The 17,971-nt window shown below is 39.5% G+C and overlaps 1 protein-coding gene across 1 annotated transcript in view; it reads right to left on the minus strand.

The window, feature by feature from the left end:
* Positions 1–17,971, minus strand: part of VAPA (VAMP associated protein A) — a 44,460-nt gene that overhangs the window by 3,636 nt on the left and 22,853 nt on the right. Inside the window, exon 5 of the mRNA XM_056138025.1 lies at positions 2,971–3,144. Coding sequence (XP_055994000.1) covers positions 2,971–3,144 — 174 coding nt within the window. The remainder of the gene's footprint in view (positions 1–2,970; positions 3,145–17,971) is intronic.

The following is a 17,971-nucleotide window of genomic DNA, read 5'->3' on the forward strand; positions in this document are numbered from 1 at the left end:
AGAGAACAAAAGGGAATGCCCTGCCACAGACACAGGGTGGGATGGGGGGGATGGGGGGTGGGAGGGATACTGGGATCCGTGGTGGTGGGAAATGGGCACAGGTGGAGGGATGAGTGTTTGATCATTGTATAATTGAAACCCAAGCACAAAAATTTGTGTACCTCATGGTGTCTCACTAATAAAAATTTTGTAAAAAATGCTAATGAAATCAATATATTTATTTCCAAGAGAGTAACCTTGTTTTTAAAATACTTTTTATTTTTTCGAAATTCAGAAAAGGGACAGAGGGAAAGAGATGTGGAAAGGGCAAAAGGGAGGGGGACAGACAGTTATGTTCAAGAGAGGTTTCTCCAAAGGGTTTGAAAAAGCTCATAGTAATTTTGTCAGTAGTTATATCTGTCCTAGTCCCAACAACTGGACTTCAGAATCAAACCTGTATGGTTTTATCCTTACTGGATCAAGGCACAGGCACCACAGAGATCGAAAAAGGATTTTACTAAGGAAGGAAACAGAGCTGTGTAAGAAAGGCAACTGGGAATAAATACAAGTAACTAAATGCTTTGATAATGCTCACAGTAAAATAGAAGGGCTCCGTGTTAAAGGGCCAGTATCAAGTCTGCACTACAAGGTAAAAACAGTATCCAATTCATTTTTAAAAATTTTTATTGAGGTTCTGTGAGTAGGTGCTCAGGGATCACTCGGCAGTGGTTGGTGGAAACACACGCAGTGCCAGGGATAGATCCAAAGCCAGCAGTGTACAGGGCAAGCACCTGACCTGCTGTATTATCTCTCTAGCCTCCAGCAGAATGTTTTCTAAAACATGGTCCCATTAGCACCATTAGTCATTATGAGTAGGAAAAAAGTTTCAGTTGCCTCTCTTGTTCAACCTCCCTACTTTCCAGCACTGCCCCACACCTACTACCATTCTTAAAGAGTTTGGAGTTACCATTTCCTTTTCTGACAAGGAACAGTGATTTTTTTTCTATTCATCAAACAATTCATGAAACCATGGAAGTCATCCACAGTCTATCAAGTTGAACTACATTCCTTCAAACTCCAAGTATAGATGTAGGTGTGACGCAGAAAAATTCTCCCCATTACTCCAATAAATGTGCTGGGGCAATGAACCCCTAGAGGGGGTACTATCAGTATGAGGAGATATTTAGAAAGATTAGTATAACACCAATCAATTCAAGATACAATGCCTTTCACCCCACAAGGTCTGTGGGGTGTCTATGTCCCTGGTGGAGCTGAGGGATTCAACCAAGGCCTCTGCATGCACAGCTCCTGCAGGGGAGGATAGTCCTGGGCCTGGGAATGTGCCCTCCATGAGCAAGACATGGGGTTCAATCCCCAACACCACCAAATACGGAAAGGAAGAGCAGTTTCTCTCTACATTTTAACAGCGAGAATAATCATGTGTAGATTAAGCCCCATAATATGCCTTTTTCATATACATATGCAACTTTGTACCAATTCGTTTCATACAAAAAGGTTTGACTTGGACAAAGTTACAGCAGGTGGAGTGCTTGCCTTACACACAAAGTCGATCTGGCTTTGATTCCTGGCCCAATATATGCTGCTCTAGGTCCCTCCAAGAGTGATTCCTGAGTGCCACTGAGTACCCCCCCGCAACACATGAGAGAGAGAGAGAGAGAGAGAGAGAGAGAGAGAGAGAGAGAGAGAGAGAGAACAATTCAAATGAACGACCACTACGTATGCACTATGAAGACAAAGATCAACACACGTGATTCTTGCCTGCAAGGGAACAACTGGATAAAGATACCCAACAAATACAGCAGTAAGACATAGGAGTTATAATAAAAATCCAAAGAAGATAGAATTTCAAAACAATTTCTTTTAGGAGGACACGGTAAGAAAACAGAGAAGATGACAGGAAGAGTTCCCAGACAAGTGTGGGTGTGGAATCCATGGGCATACTAGCATGTTCAAGGGCAGGCTTTTATGACAGGATTTGTTCGCTGAGAGAGAAATGCTTAAGCTAAAGCAAAAGGGAAGTGCTAAAATAAATGCCTCCTTAGGAAAACTATCCACTGCTGGCCGCTGTAAATGAAAGCTTCAAACATGAACCATGTTTTAAATTTTTTGGTGGTACATTAAAGATGCAAAAAGATCTAGTCAAACCCAGTGACTTTTATTCCATCTAAAAGAATCCTTCAGGGGCTGGAGCAATAGCACAGCGGGCAGGGCATTTGCCTTGCACGCAGCCAACCCAGATTTGAGTCCCAGCATTGCATATGGTCCCCCCGAGCACTGCCAGGAGTAATTCCTGAGCACATGAGCCAGTAGCAACCCCTGTGCAACGCCAGATGTGACCCAAAAAGCATAAATAAATAAATATCAACAATACAAAGAGAAAGCTTTACATTAAGGAATCAGCAGAGTCCATCTCAATCCAGGTCTCTTCACTATGCCAAGTGAGCTCCTGTGACTTCCACTTCTTAAATTTCTACTGGTGACCCTTTTCTGCCCAGAAAACACGTAGGTGACCCCAGGTTCACAAATACAGATCAAACCCTTACTGACAGCAAATCACAATTACTTTACTAATCTTGTTTCACCCCCCAACTCCGACGTGACCCTGCCTGAGGTGGTCTCAGCTTCTCATGGAAACAGTTCTGCTCTAGGGGAGAGTGCTGTTTAGGGGTTCCCATGACTACACCACTGAATGGGGAAAAGGCACAAGAGAAGAAGCTAGTTATACCAGGACAGGTCACAGATAACAAAGGTCATCTGCTAAGAAAGAAATATGTGGGCAGTTTGAAACCATAGTATTACTGCAAAAAGAAAATGGGAGTGAGGAGCAAAGAATAGCAAATAATCAAAATGGGAAAAGATCAAGAATTGATCCAGAATAAATTTTAAATAGATAAAATGGCCTACCACTGTTCACAAACCCAATGCCTTCATTTTAGTCAGTTACATGTTTTAACCAATAAAAAGACTCACTCTCAGATGTCGATTTTCTTCCGATAGCTTCATCATTTCTCCCTGAAGTCTTTTACATTCTTCCATGAGTTTTCTTGTTTCAGTATCATTGAGTGAAACACTATGCGGTTTTGGCATGGGTCCATCTTGCTTAGATGCATTCAGTGGAACAGCTTTGCTAGGTTCCATGTCATTCTGTAGTACAAAAATACCAGCAATTTAATAGACCCCATCTCCTAATTTTTAAAGTCCACAACCTGCTTTTCAAAACTTATGTAAATGAAAAGATTTGAAAACATCCAATTTCACTAGGACTTTTTTTAAAATATAAAATTATAGTAATCTGTCAACAATTTTAGGACTAAATCGTAAATGTCATCAGTAAGAGAAGTCAAAATATGCAACCCACTCCCTCTAGTCCCGTAACCCATTTGCACTTACCTTGGGACTAAAGCACTTATCATATATCAGTGTATCTTTGATGTCCTTTCCTATAATACTTCAAAGGCTGGGAGGGCAAGAGACAGTTCTATATGCATTTACCCCCTAAACTCAGCACTTTAGTCAACAGTATTTATTCAGTGGCAATATGCTGAAAGATTGATGCCAACCAAACTCCAAATATGAAGGTCACTTTCAGAGCTCTGATTCTGCAATTCAAATGAGGTTTTTCAAGGCAGAGGATGTTACATGAATTGACCCAAGACATTAGGAAACTTTCTAAAGAATAACATTTGAAAGAAAACCTAACTTCCATTAATGGGGTGAAGTAGGGGAACCTGGAGAATATAAAGGGGAAGTAATGAACAAAAACCTATCACAAAAAAGGAGAGGGGAGACAAAAGTTAAGTTCATAAACTCAAACATAAATGATTCCTTCAGATCATTAAACTGCTGGCTTTGATCCCAGTGATTCAGTATGGGAATCACTGCAGTACTTTGTTTTAAAGTTACAATACTCACAATTCTTACTCAACATCAAATATAAACTAGTGACAAAAGCATCAAGATAAGCAGGGATGTGCGTAAGTATTCCTGAGCCTGTGGTTTAAAATGACTCAATACCCTTGATTCTAGTATCTTTACAGTATCACTCACTATAGTGGTATAGTACCATGCCCCATCTCACTACACCATCCCAACATCCCCAAATAAATGCAAGTATAAAGTATTCAAGGGGTAAAATGCTGTATTTCTTATAAACAGGATATATTTATGCATTTACCCCCTAAACTCAGCACAAAAAGTATCATTATTCCTAATTCACGTTAAAAAATTAATAAATTAATTTATATCACACACACATATGACATGTTAACATCTGAATTTTTCTCCAGAACCTTCACATTTATGAATGATTTTAAGTAAGACTTGTCATCTTCCTTCTCAAAATTTTCCTCTTGCTAGTTTTATAATTCTTAACTCTTTTCAATGCTGTTCCAAATTCAATCCCATTTCCATTAATAGTAACGTTTTAGCGGATCAGAGTGCACAGCGGGTTAAGGCACCTGCCCAGCATGAGACCCAATCCTGGTTCAATCACCAGCACCACATATAGTATCCCAAGTACCACCAGAGGTCACTGCTGTGCCCAGAACCAGGAGTAGCCTGAGCACAGTAGGTCCAAAATATTTTAGACATATTTTGCTCTCCGCCAATATTCTTCATCAGTTTGTCTCAAATAATACATCACTGTCACGGTCCTCCCGTTGTTCATCGATTTGCTCAAGCGGGCCCAGTAATGTCTCCATTGTGACAACTGTTACGACGTTTGGCATATTGAATACGTCACGGGGAGCTTGCCAGGTTTTGCAGTAAGATACTCTTGGTAGCTTGCTGGACTCTCCGAGAGGGGCGGAGGCATCGAACTCGGGTCAGCCATACTGGCCGCTTGCAAGGCAAACGCCCTACCCGCTGTGCTATTGCTTCAGCCCAAAATAATACACATATTACCCTAACACTTAGCACTCATGAACCACTGTTTTTCTACTGACTTATATGTCTTTTTATCACTCAAAGTGATGTCATTAAGTCCATTTCATTTTGTAAGACATTTGATGGGCACCTTCCCCATTCTCTGGAATTTGAAATCAAATGCATTTTTTTATGGAAGCAAATCAGGTTTCCTTTTTTATTAACATTTTTCTTAATGTCATATTGCTTATAAACCCCATAAATATTAAGTATTTCTCAGGAATGTTATAGAACAAGTTATGGAGAATACTTATTTCATATACTTAGGCCCCCTACAAAACAGTCACAACATACATAGCTGATAGAAAAAAAAACTAATTTATTTATATATTTAAAATATAAGCATATATAACCCAACTGTTGGAGATCTAAATGGGGAGGGGGAAACATCACTCAGGTAATAACAATCTGAAAGTCTGAAGGAAACACTAAGGAGCTGTGACTGTGAATTTGATTCCTTCAGGAGGGCATTAGTGAGGCCTGGCTCCAAGGACAGACCAAGTTCCTTCAGAGCTGCTTCAAACTCGTTCAGAAAGAGAAGACTGGCTGTTCTGAGAACCATGAAACAAGCAAACTGAAGGGATTCGACAGGCTGTGACTCGGGAAACTGAAGAATAGTTAACTTTCATTAACACAATACTGTGACATAAGAGATAAAAGCCATGAAACAACATAAAAAATTTCCCTTTGTAATATTTAACCTATTTGCAGTATCCCCTATTCATTAATTCATTTTTAGCTATCTACACCTTTTAATACAGAATTCTTTTTAACCCTTCATAATTTCAACTCCAGTAGTCTAAATTATTCCTACTGGTAATTAGTAAGAGAGCGAGCCAGGGATTGGAAATGGGGTGGGGACACCAGTATTTTCAATGCAGGCTTAGAAATATCAAAGGAGCTGAATGAGCTGTGGGGCAGCTCACTTTTGGGGGTCTGGTGGACATGGTAGGCACGGAGGCTCCCCACAGTGCTCAGGAGGCCCCAGAAGCCACTCTGTTACATTCAGCCTAGCTGTACTGGACAGAAGGGACAATGGGGCCTGATTGGGTGCTACCTGGGGAGAGCCTGGCAAGCTCCCCGTGACGTATTCAATATGTCAAACACAGTAACAACAAAGTCTCCAATGGAGATGTTACTGGGCCCGCTCGAGCAAATCGATGATCAACGGGAGGGCCTTTACTTTACCTTTTTACTGGGCCCAGTAGTAAGGTGGGCTTCAGGCTCACAAGCAGCAGTGCTCAGAAGAACAATCAAACTGGGGGATCTGCAGATCCTCTCAGCTACCTCCCCAGCAGCAGGGGCTGCTCACTCTTAGAATAAGGGACGTAGAGCATATAAAGGGAATCAAAAGGCTAAGGTCAAGGCTGAATCATCAAATCAGAAATATACTTAAAAAGTCTTAATCTGGTATTAAGAGACAAGATAGGAATAACAAAATTACAACATCTAATTTCATTTTTAAACAGCCAATTCTCGGGGCTGGAGCGATAGCACAGCGAGTAGGGCGTTTGCCTTGCATGTGGCTGACACAGGTTCAATTCCCAGCAGCAACCCATATGGTCCCCTGAGCAACACCAGGAGTAATTCCTGAATGCATGAGTCAGGAGTAACCCTCTGTGCATCACAGGGTGTAACCCAAAAGGAAGAAGAAAAAAAAAAGCCAATTCTCTAGGATCAGTGATACAAGGAAAATTTAAAAACCAAAAAGAAATAGGCATTTAAATAAATGGTTATATTATTCGAGGCATAGTACATGTATTTCCTGCAAAGCCAAGTACTATTACTCTTTTCAAAAAATATCATGGGGGAACAGTTCCTTACATTTCCAGTAAGCAAGAAATGGTAAATGAAAATAAAAAAAATCATTATCCCACTGAAGAGTTACTATTAGTTCATTAGTTTTACTGAGGAGCTGTCACTAAGTGAACACTGAGTAGGCACTGAGTGGGCGTGCACACGCATGGACATACACAGACACACGCAAACATGCAGGCAGACACAAACACACACCCTACGTTCATTTATACCCTAAGACCCTTTGAACTTTAATCACAAATTCTCCTATTCTAGGCTACTGTAAACAACAAAGAGGAGTTAGCTTTATTTGATAGTTTTGATAATACAGTATTTTCACTTATCTTTAAATTAAAAAAAATACATATACAAATATACTTGCCTGGAGAATCATATATCACAGCTCTGAACTTTACTCCCACTATGCCTGCTGGTCTAGTCAAATACATTTCCAACTACCTTCTGAAGATATGTTCCCAAAGTCTCAGTGACAGGAATAATCAGAGTCAACTTCATAATAATGTTCATACTTGTATTTGACCTGCTTATACTGATACTTAAAGGGTTGAATTTTTGTTATTCCAAACAGAAGTTTGTGAGCATGATTAAGTGATCTGTAGTTCTAGTATTATTTTAAACATTTTCTGTTCAACTTAAAAAATCCTTATGATCTAGGTAACTACAGTAATATAACTAGTTATACTATCAGACTCCTTATCTCTTAGCTCCCTGAAACAAACCTTCTGCTTCTCCTGTTTGAACATACTGAGTCCCCTGGGATCATTCTTCAAGATAAAACTGGAAGGTGTGGCAAATGTGTTGCAGATGCTGCTCACTGAAGTAACAGCTGGAACAGTCCCTGGTGAAGTTAGACCCTGAGGTAGCATGGGAAACACATTCTCAGATACCAAACTCGGACTTCTCCTGCATGGTACTGGTAATGACTAACACAGAAATCATTAGACTCTACATCATCCATATTTTACTAACAGATGTGTAATGAATACGAAATATTCATAACAGCTGTGCCCAAGTAAAAGTATAAGTTTCTAAACTAGTTTTCCATACTTCCAAAATAATTATGATCAAGTTGCATTAGTTCACTAAATAAACTACTAAATTTATGCTAGTTCCATAATGAATATCTTCTTTGTTGCTCATTGGACTTGTTACTAATCAGTACTCATCAATATATGAAAAAAAACACGTACTTTTATTTTCTTACCTTTGTTACACTGTCACTGTCACTGTCCTCCCGTGTTCATAAATTTGCTCGAGCGGGCACCAGTAACATCTCACAACAAATTGTGAGACTTGTTACTGTTTTGGGCATATTGAATACATCACACGTAGCTTGCCAGGCTTTGCCGTGTAGGCGAGATACTCTCGGTAGCTTGCCAGGCTCTCCGAGAGAGACGAAGGAATCGAACCCTGGTCAGCCGCGTGCAAGGCAGACGCCCTACCAGCTGTGCTATCGCTCCACTCATTCTAACAATTTTTAAATTATTTCTTCTTCAAAGTTCAAAAACCTCAATGGTCTTTAAAATTCTGTACTTGACGCCCCACTTCTCCCACTCTGAACACATACAGCCCTTCCCGGGATCAATACTAAATGACCTCCTTGGGTTATTCAGTGCTCATATATCTCTCCTGACAGTGCTCAACATGCAGTGCTAAAGACAGAACCCAGGGTCTCCACGTGCAAAGCATATACTCCAGTCCTTCACATTACAATTTCCCTGGCCCAACATATGACATTCTAATATACTCTTTCCATAGATCTTCTCAAATTCCTTCAACATAGATAAAAATGTTATCACGGAAGATAGATTAACACTCTGATATTGAGATGACTGCGAATAATTTAGAGAATTCCACCTTAATAATGCAACTTTCCCAATCTGCTGTCACAACAAAAAACTATGCATTTAATTTCATAAAATCTGTGACTGCCTTCAGTCTTCAATAAGGAAATATATCCTAGAATACATTCACTGAATGTTAAGAGAAAGGCATAGTAAGTAAAATGCAACACATTTTAAAAATTTTGGGAAATTCCAAGTAGTCAGAGATCTCAAAAGAAAACTTATAACTGAATACAAAAAAACTGAATATGGATAGGTAATAAAACATCATAAAACTATGGTCAATCCCGGAAAAAATAATCAGCAATTGGACTGCACACTTTATAATGTAGAGCTAATAATAATAATGAAAGAGAAAGAGCTAACATCTCAAAGAACATTAACTGGTACAGTCCAGGCTATGTTATCATCTGCCTCCAGCTATTAACATCCCTGCAAGAGAAATAAATGGCTCTAAGATTCCAACTCAAATGAAAACTCTTTAGGACATTTACTACAATATTTCCCATCACAGAACTGTTCCCTTCAACTAAGGTGGTGACTCCTTCCAGTCTGCTCAAGGACAGTAGTAATGTCTGTTGTCCAGAAATAATTATTAATAATATCACTTTTTATTCTAAACTATAAGTTTCCTGGATTCCTAGGTCATCCAATCTATGGTCCAAATGAGAATCATTTCCAACAAATGAGAATCATTTCCAAAAGACCACCCTCTAATGATAGGTCAAAATAGAACTGTTTGGCAAACAAAATCATGGCTCCTTTAAACTAAACACTAGCACCCGGACTCAATCACTCCATTTTCAAAGTGGGTGCCTTTCTCACCCTATAGAATGACCATAAAATCTTATTTACTTTCTTGTTATATAATGAGTACCGAGGTGTCGCATACTGATATAATCATGTTCTTTTTTCTGAGGACCGACTCTTTGGGGGGCTGGGGGGAGGCACATACAGCAGAACTAATGGGCTATTCCTGGCCCTGTACTCAAGAGTAGCCCCTAACAACGTCAGGGATCTACACAGGGTGGGTACACTGCAAGGTAAACCCCTAAATCCCCATACCGACTCTCCAGACCAGGATCAACTCCTTAAGGGACCATTAATGAAATACAAGCATTGTTCTGAATCCTAAGTAAAGCTGAATTCAAAGCACAAACTGGGTCCCAGATGTAGATCAGAACTGAGAGCACTTGGCTGCATCAACCCTGGTGCATTCATGTGTGCACAAACACTTATACAGGCCTTCCAAGAAAAATGGGCATTAAACCTGAAGCTATTAGAAGCCGTTTAACTGAAAAATAAAATGAGGAATAAAATTAGAAGGGCTGGAAAGTGTCTCAGTTTCTATCCTCGACACGTCATGATACCCCAAGCAGCACTAAATGAGCCCTGATAAAGAAGTCAGCAAGCACACCTGGTACTGAACTCAAAGCAAACAAAATTAAGCTGAGCTTTGTTTAAATTAGCAGTTTTTCTTATAAAGGATCAAACAATGCCAAGGAATTCACTATATAACTATTCTAGCGATAGCACAGTGGTAGGGCATTCGCCTTACACGCGGCCAACATGGCCGACCCGAGTTCGATTCCTCTGCCCCTCTCGGAGAGCCTGGCAAGCTACCGAGAGTATTCAATATGCCAAACACAGTAACAACAAAGTCTCCAATGGAGACGTTACTGGGCCCGCTCGAGTGCGAGCAAATATAAACGAAAATATCTTATTTGTAATCTATACTTTTGAAACTACACACTGGGGCTGGAAAACTAGCTCAGAAAATCCTTTCAGAGAAAGCCCCAAGATCTAATCCCCTAGAACCAAGTGTGGCCCTGGTAGTTCCTAGGTTGTTGGGAAAGACCCACTCAATTTAAGAATGCAATTCTCATAAGATTATTAATAAGGGAGTGCCAGGAATCTTCATCATAATTAATTCAAGCCAGGATTCAGTTTTACATTTTTTTAATATATACAAGCAAATTAACAAACTACCTACGCATACCACTTTAGCGCTCTAATTTCCTGACATATTAAGTCTCGTACTAAAATAAAAAGAAAAAGAAAAATAATTTGCAATTCTATTTATGTATATTTTGCAATTTTATGTATAGATGCTAGGGGAAAACATCAAAGATACAATGTTTTTCATATTTGTTTTTACTCTGAGCCACACCCAGTCAGGCTTAGCTCTTACTCCGGACTCTATACTCAGGGATCACTCCTAGTAGAGCTCGGGAGGACCCCATAGGGTACCAGAGACTGATCCCAGCTCAGCCACAAACAAGACGAGCACCTTACCTGCTCTACAATGGATTGCTCTGGCAAAATACTACAGCTTTTAAAAGCATTTTTCTCAACCCTATTAGGCAATACTGAACTAGAAATGGCAAAATATAATTATCGATAGAGGCTTATTGCTACACAAATGACATATTGCAAAATGGGTGTTCTTGGATATGTAAGATGTGATACTGGGGCAACTGTAGAACAGGAAGAAACTCCTATCTTTGTCTTTCAGAAGTCTATAATGATCTCAATGTAAGTACATTTGTGAAAGTATTCGTATTTTTTGATTTTTGTCTTTCAAAAAAGGGTCTTGGAATTATGGGGAGAGAAAATGGTTTTTGTTGTATGTGCTACAAACTGGTATCTCCCCTACTCTCATTTACCTTTCATTCTATTTCTAATAAAATAGAAAACATTACTTTTGTGACTTTATTGAAATATTAAAAAATTAAAAAGCAGTTCTAACGCCACAAAGCTAGCTCAAAGGGCTTGTGCATGTGCAGTGGCCAGGAACTCATGTCGGGCAACACACAATTTCCTGAGCTTCACCATCACCAGAACAACCCCCAAGCACTGTTGCAGAAGTAGCCAGGCCCCAGCACAGCCAGTTGTAACCTCAAAAACAAAACAGAGGGGTTCTCTATATACATACATACACAAACACACACAAAGGTTCATTTTTTGTTACAATAAAAAAAAGCAAGGCTTGTACTTTGTGCTGTAATATTCAGGTACTTTGGAGTTTTACATTTTCTATAAAAGTGTAAGATGCAACATTAAACTGATGCATTGAAGAAAGTCACACTAACTACCAAGATGGTACTGGGTTTCTGTCAAGCTGCATTCAATTTAAATTCTAGAAAAAAAATTGTAAAATTTACAGGCTAGTAATGCCGAAAGAATGAGTCAAAGTAGTACTAGTCAGTATTTCCAAAACTGTATTTTACAGAACACTAGTCTAAGAAAATTTATTAATTATTTTAAGTAAAGAGTTACTATGTTAAGCATTTTCCTTTATCATGGCCTGTATATGCCAATATGCATCATGCTTATTCACTGAGAAACAGTATTACTTTTATGACTGTTCCAAGTTCATTTTAGCACAGAAGCCCTTCAACCCCAGTCACTTCTGCAAAGTCTTAAAGCAGCTTCTAGGGTGGGAAAGGGAGAGAGACAACAAGACTCCCAGGCAGTGTACAGAGGAATCAAAGCCCTTTTTCAAGGATACTCTGACCACCTGTTTGTTATTGCTTCACGGTTTCCCAGGAACAAATCCAGCAGTGTCAGGGAGGGGGGAGATCTTCAAGGCAATGGGGATCAAACTAGATTTTTCACATGTGAACTATCCTGAGTCACTTTCTGGAACCTTTAGTTCTCTATTTAACATGCTTATTACCAAACCTGGTTCTACCAAGATTATGTGAAATTTTTTATGCATTTTCATTCATCCATCTAACATTCTTAGAAATATACTATACTGAAATAGAAAATACTCAGTGATGTCCAAAACTTGAAATTTGAGTTTAAACAACTAAGTGCATCAATTAGAAACAATAGCAAGGCCATGCTTCCTGCCATTCTCCATGAGTCAATCTCCTGAAAAACCCAGGTATGCATGACTTGCCAGGCTCACAGGGTATTGTGTTGGGAATGGGCGCCCTCCTCCCATCTCCCTGTGCTTCTGGGTCTCTGGCAGTCACGATCACAAACTTCCTCTGGCACCACCTAAGCTCATTAATGGTTGCAATCCAGAAACTCTCAAATAAATCTCAGAAGAGAGCCACACAATAGCACCTCACTGCAGATGCCTCCAGACCCCAAAGTCACCATCGATTTTTAAAAAAATTAATTAACCTCAGCTGTATAACTCTATTAAAAATTTTAGAATTCCTGGAAAGCGTGGCCACAAAGGACATCCCATATTTTATACCCCTGATATACCAAGAGTAGCACAGCACATAGATGGGGTATAAAGTAGAAGGCAACCATCTCTGGGAGGAAAAAATTATATATATATAAGCACACGAGGCTCAACCTTTAACAACATGCTACCAATCTCTTATACATGGGCTTAATGCCTCCAGGGTAAAATAAAACAATATTCACACACTTTCCTCTAAGAAAACTTTTGTGTATCATTTTTAGTGTATTATTCATAACAATACTAAATAATTTAGGTCCTGCTTTGGGAGCAGGGTTCGGGGGTGAGGGTTGAAACATTCAAAATATGGAAGGTGTAATGTTGGTGTAATAATAATATTTCAATCGGTGTTGAAATATTAAATGTAATAATTTGAGCAACTTTATAAACTGTCACTGTCCTCCCGTTGTTCATCGATTTGCTCTAGCGGGCCCAGTAACGTCTCCATTGTGAGACTTCTTGTTACTGTGTTTGGCATACTGAATACTCTCGGTAGCTTGCCAGGCTCTCCGAGAGCTGAGCGATAGCACAGCGGTAGGGCATTTGCCTTACAAGCGGCCAACATGGCTGACCCGAGTTCGAGTCCTCCGCCCCTCTTGGAGAGCCCGGCAAGCTACCGAGAGTACTTCGCCCACACGGTAGAGCCTGGCAAGCTCCCCGTGACGTTATTTCGATATGCCAAACACAGTAACAACAAGTCTCATGATGGAAACGTTACTGGGCCCGCTTGAGCCCTTAGGACACTTCTACAGATTGCTAGCCATATTAAGCGGTTCGTGCTGAAGGCCTGTTGCCTGGGCTACAAACTTTATAAAAATAAAATTAAATTTAAAAAAAGAAGAAGAAACAATGGCACGAACCAGGGAAATCACTCAAAGGATTAGTAGACAGTCTTCACATGTAGGATCAACCTCAGTACTGCATGGTTCCCCCAGGGCCAGCAACAACAAGCCCTAAGCACTGTGTCAAGAATGAGCCCCCACCCCCAGCCCATACCCAACCTAAATAAAGCAACCTAAATGACACCCAACCTAGTAAGCTATGTAAGTCACTGGAATAGAAACAGTACTTTACCTGGCTCAAAGTAATTATCTATTCTTCTAAGGAAATTTGGGGATTTTTATGTATTTTTATCTTCAAGACCATCATAAAATGCAACCATCACCACAAAAACAAAATATTTGCTATTCTATTATGTGCTGCTGCCATTTTAGAATTAAAATTTCATCATTTGAAGAAGTACTTTCGAATAACTGCCAAGATCTATTCTAATCTTGGCTTACAGAATAATTTCACAGAAATTCTAACAAAACTGAAAATCACTGTTTTACCTCAATGACCAAATTGTGCTCCTTAATACCAACCACCACTGAAATGGTCACGTTTCTTGAAATGGTGATTCCAAGTCCGGGCCAAAAAAAGATTGTTACTATTAGGTATCAAGAAAATTAAGTAACTGAAGTCTCCTAAGGTAAAAGAACATAGGAACCAACCTGAAAAGGCCTACTGGCTAATTTAAATACTTAAGATGACTAGAAGGAATTAAAACACAAAACACATATGTTTAGGTCTGTGAGTTCATTAACAAAATGGAAAAATAAGGAAGATCAGCTATCTTTATCTGAGAGATGTGAGACCAAGTCAGTTTTTAAATCTGTAACAAGATACAGGCATTTGTCCTGTCCATAAACTTTAACACTGAATAAACACAAGCAAGATAGTAAGTTTTTCCCTACACATTATAACTAATGTAAAAAAGTAGGATAACAGAGGACCTAAAACTGTTATTGTCTAAATTTCAACCTTATGGACTTCTTGAGCTGGTTAGTTCTATCTATGCATTATAGGTAGTTGAACAACAAGCCTGACCTCTGCCCTGTTAGCTCAAGAACCAGAAAGATTTCAAGATGTTATAATCACACACACACACACCCCTACACCAGCTGAGATATACTCACGTAGATACTACACACACACACACACACACACACACACACACCCCTACACCAGCTGAGATACACTCACGTAGATACTGCGCACCAATAACTGTTGACATATGGCCTCCCTGAATAAAGAAACCATGGCCTACAAACCAGCTTGCTGGAGCTGGGGCAAGAGGATAGTGGGGAAAGTGGCTACCGTGCTTGTGGCCAACCTGGATTTGATCCCTGGCACCATATATGGCCCCCACCAAGCATGCCAAGAGTAAACCATAAGCACAGCTGGATGTGGTCCAAAAATCACACAAAAAAACCAACAATCCTGCCTGTTCCCCAACAAAGATAAGCCTAGATTTAACAAAGTCTTTAAAAGACAATTATAGGGGCTGGAGCGATAGCACAGCAGGTAGGGCGTTTGCCTTGCACGCAGCCAACATGGCCAACCGGGGGTTCGATTCCCAGCATCCCATATGGTCCCCCGAGCACCGCCAGGAGTAATTCCTGGGTGCATGAACCAGGAGTAACCCCTGAGCATCACCAGGTGTGACCCAAAAAGCAAAAAAAAAAAAAGACAATTATAATAAATCTCTAAGACAGAGAAACGTAAAACACATCTATTCAGTAAAGATTTCAAGACAAACCCGATATCCTTAATGATTTCTAAGAAAAAAATATTAAAGATCTAAAAAACATCTCTTCCATTAACAGGACAGAGAACCTAGAGAATCTATTTTGGTCTCAAACCAAAAAAAAAAAAAACCCTAATAACATTTGTTAATATACTTGGCTAATAATAATACCAGCTGCCTGGTGTAAAGCGCACACACACACACACACACACACGCACACCAAGCTTTAGCTTTTAAAGGCTTAATATTAGTAGTCATTCTAGTTTTTCTCCTTTTCTTAAAAGTCCTTACCCTTGACCAATGTTCTATTCTAAAATTCTCATAGGTGAATTACATTATGTTTTGAGACTTGCCTGAAAACACTATGTAAGATAGACAAATAGTCAGGAAAAAATAAAATGAACTACATTATTAGTAATTATTAAAGCAATCACAACTCTTTAAAGGGGATCCAGCAATTCAGATAGAAAGGGGAACACCAAGTGGAGGGTGTTTGGAGGATCCTCCCAGGAGGGGAGATGCAGGTTGAAAGTAGACTGGACTGAACATGTTCGCCACTCAATGCCTCTTTGGCTGATCACAACACCCAGGAGGAGAGAGAAAACAAAAGGGAATGCCCTGCCACAGTGGCAGGGGGGGATGGGGGGATGGGAGGAGGGGGGGGAGGGATATTATCCTGGTGGTGGAAAATGGGCACTGGTGGAGGGATGGGTATTTGATCGTGGTATGACCGAGATCCAAGCACAAAAATTTGTAAATCTACAACTGTACCTCATGGTGTTTCACTAATTAAAAAAAACAAAACAAAACAAAACAAAAAAAAAAAAGGGGGATCCAGGATGTAGCTCAGTGATAAAGCTCTTGCCTTGCATATGTAAGCCCCTGGATTTGACACCCAGTACTAAACTTTTTGGGGAGACAAACAAATGCTCAAAGGACTGGGGCACATGCTTGGCATGCAGGAGCTCAGGGTTTGATCGCTGGCACTACATGATCCCATCAAGCACCACAGAAACAACCCTCAAAAACACAGAAAGGAGCAGTCCCTGAGCACCACCACCAGGTTAGAAAAAAAAAAAAAAAAAGGAAATGAAGAAAAAAAAGACCTGATCATCAGAAAGAATATATCACAAGTCCAAGAAATTTAATTAGTGAAAACACATTCTGTGGCTGATTCAGTCAGGTTCAGAATATTCTCTGGAGTTCTAGGGCCTCAATAAGCAAAATGTGGTTCTACTGGAGTCATACTCCTATTCCTTCTCTGTAGCACTTTATGATTCAAAGGAGGCGAGGAAGATGGCTCACTGAGCTGAGCACATGTTCTGTATGAGGGAAGCCCTGGCACCTCATGAGCTGCTGAGCACCACCAAGAGCAACCACAAAGAACGACCCCTGAGTACCACACCCGGAGTAGCCCCTGAGGACTGCAGGTGTGGCCTACAAGCCAAAAATAAAAACGAAGTTACTCAACAGATCTGAATTCCTAATATCTGGTTCAAAAAAACTTCTAAAACCTAACTGGTGTTGCTCATTCTTCATAATTAAGGAATCTGAGATCCAGAACCACTTTCTTTAATTACTTTTAGCTGGACATATATGTAGGTAAGTCTGACTAGGCCGTCACAGCCATATCATTTGGGTCAACCTCAGGCTTAGTTTCCAAAATAGTGAGAGGTACTCTTAATCTGCAGTATCAAGTATCAAATACGTGGGTTACATACAGCACTTTTCCAATAAAATCTCAAACTCTGCCAGAGAACAAAAGCCCATAAGAAAATCAGGTCTGTTTATTAAATGGCTGTGAAAAAAATAGCATTAACACTCAAAGTAAGAAAATATTCAAATGTGTTTTTAGAGTGAATCATTCCTTATTCACATTGAATTCTGGAATGAATTCAAAGAAAATGAAAACATTCTATCAAGGAGATATGTTATCCCCACATTGAAAGCGTAGTCTACAATAGTCAAGATATGATTTAAATAGAAAAAACTGAGATATTATATTATATATATTATATATAAAAGGATATAATAGAATTACTCAATATGAACAAACTGTAAAGGTTTTATGCTAAGGAAAATAAGTGAGACAAAGATACTGCCTGATCTCACTTTTCTAAGGAGAAAAAAAGTAGTATCAGATTTCTGGCTGCAAAAGGCAGGAGTTGGCAGCAGAAACTTCCAGCTATAAAATAGCTAATTACTAGAATTAAAAGCATATTTGATAACTACAGAATATGGCACATCTAAAGGCGTTAAAAAGATACTAAAAGTTACCAGAGGAAAAAATGTTCTTTTGTTGTACATCTTTAGAATGGATGTTAACTTATTGTGATCATCAGATCAAAAGAAAGTGAGCCTAGAAAATGTGCTGTAAACATTTTCTTAATTCTAGTAACAGCTACACAGACTCTCAGCTTTTTGACAGCCTAGACAAAGAGACTCCAAATAGAAAGCATAAATATGCCATAGAGCTTTCCAAATAAAGATACTAGCATTTTTTGGTTTATGGCAAATATAGCCCCCAAACACTTTAAGACATTAAAAGTAAAAGTAAAGGCCCTCCCGTTGATCATCGATTTGCTCGAGCGGGCCCAGTAACGTCTCCATTGG

This window comes from Sorex fumeus, unplaced genomic scaffold (assembly GCF_029834395.1).
Source record: "Sorex fumeus unplaced genomic scaffold, SorFum_2.1 ptg000128l, whole genome shotgun sequence".
In the NCBI taxonomy this organism is placed as follows: domain Eukaryota; kingdom Metazoa; phylum Chordata; class Mammalia; order Eulipotyphla; family Soricidae; genus Sorex; species Sorex fumeus.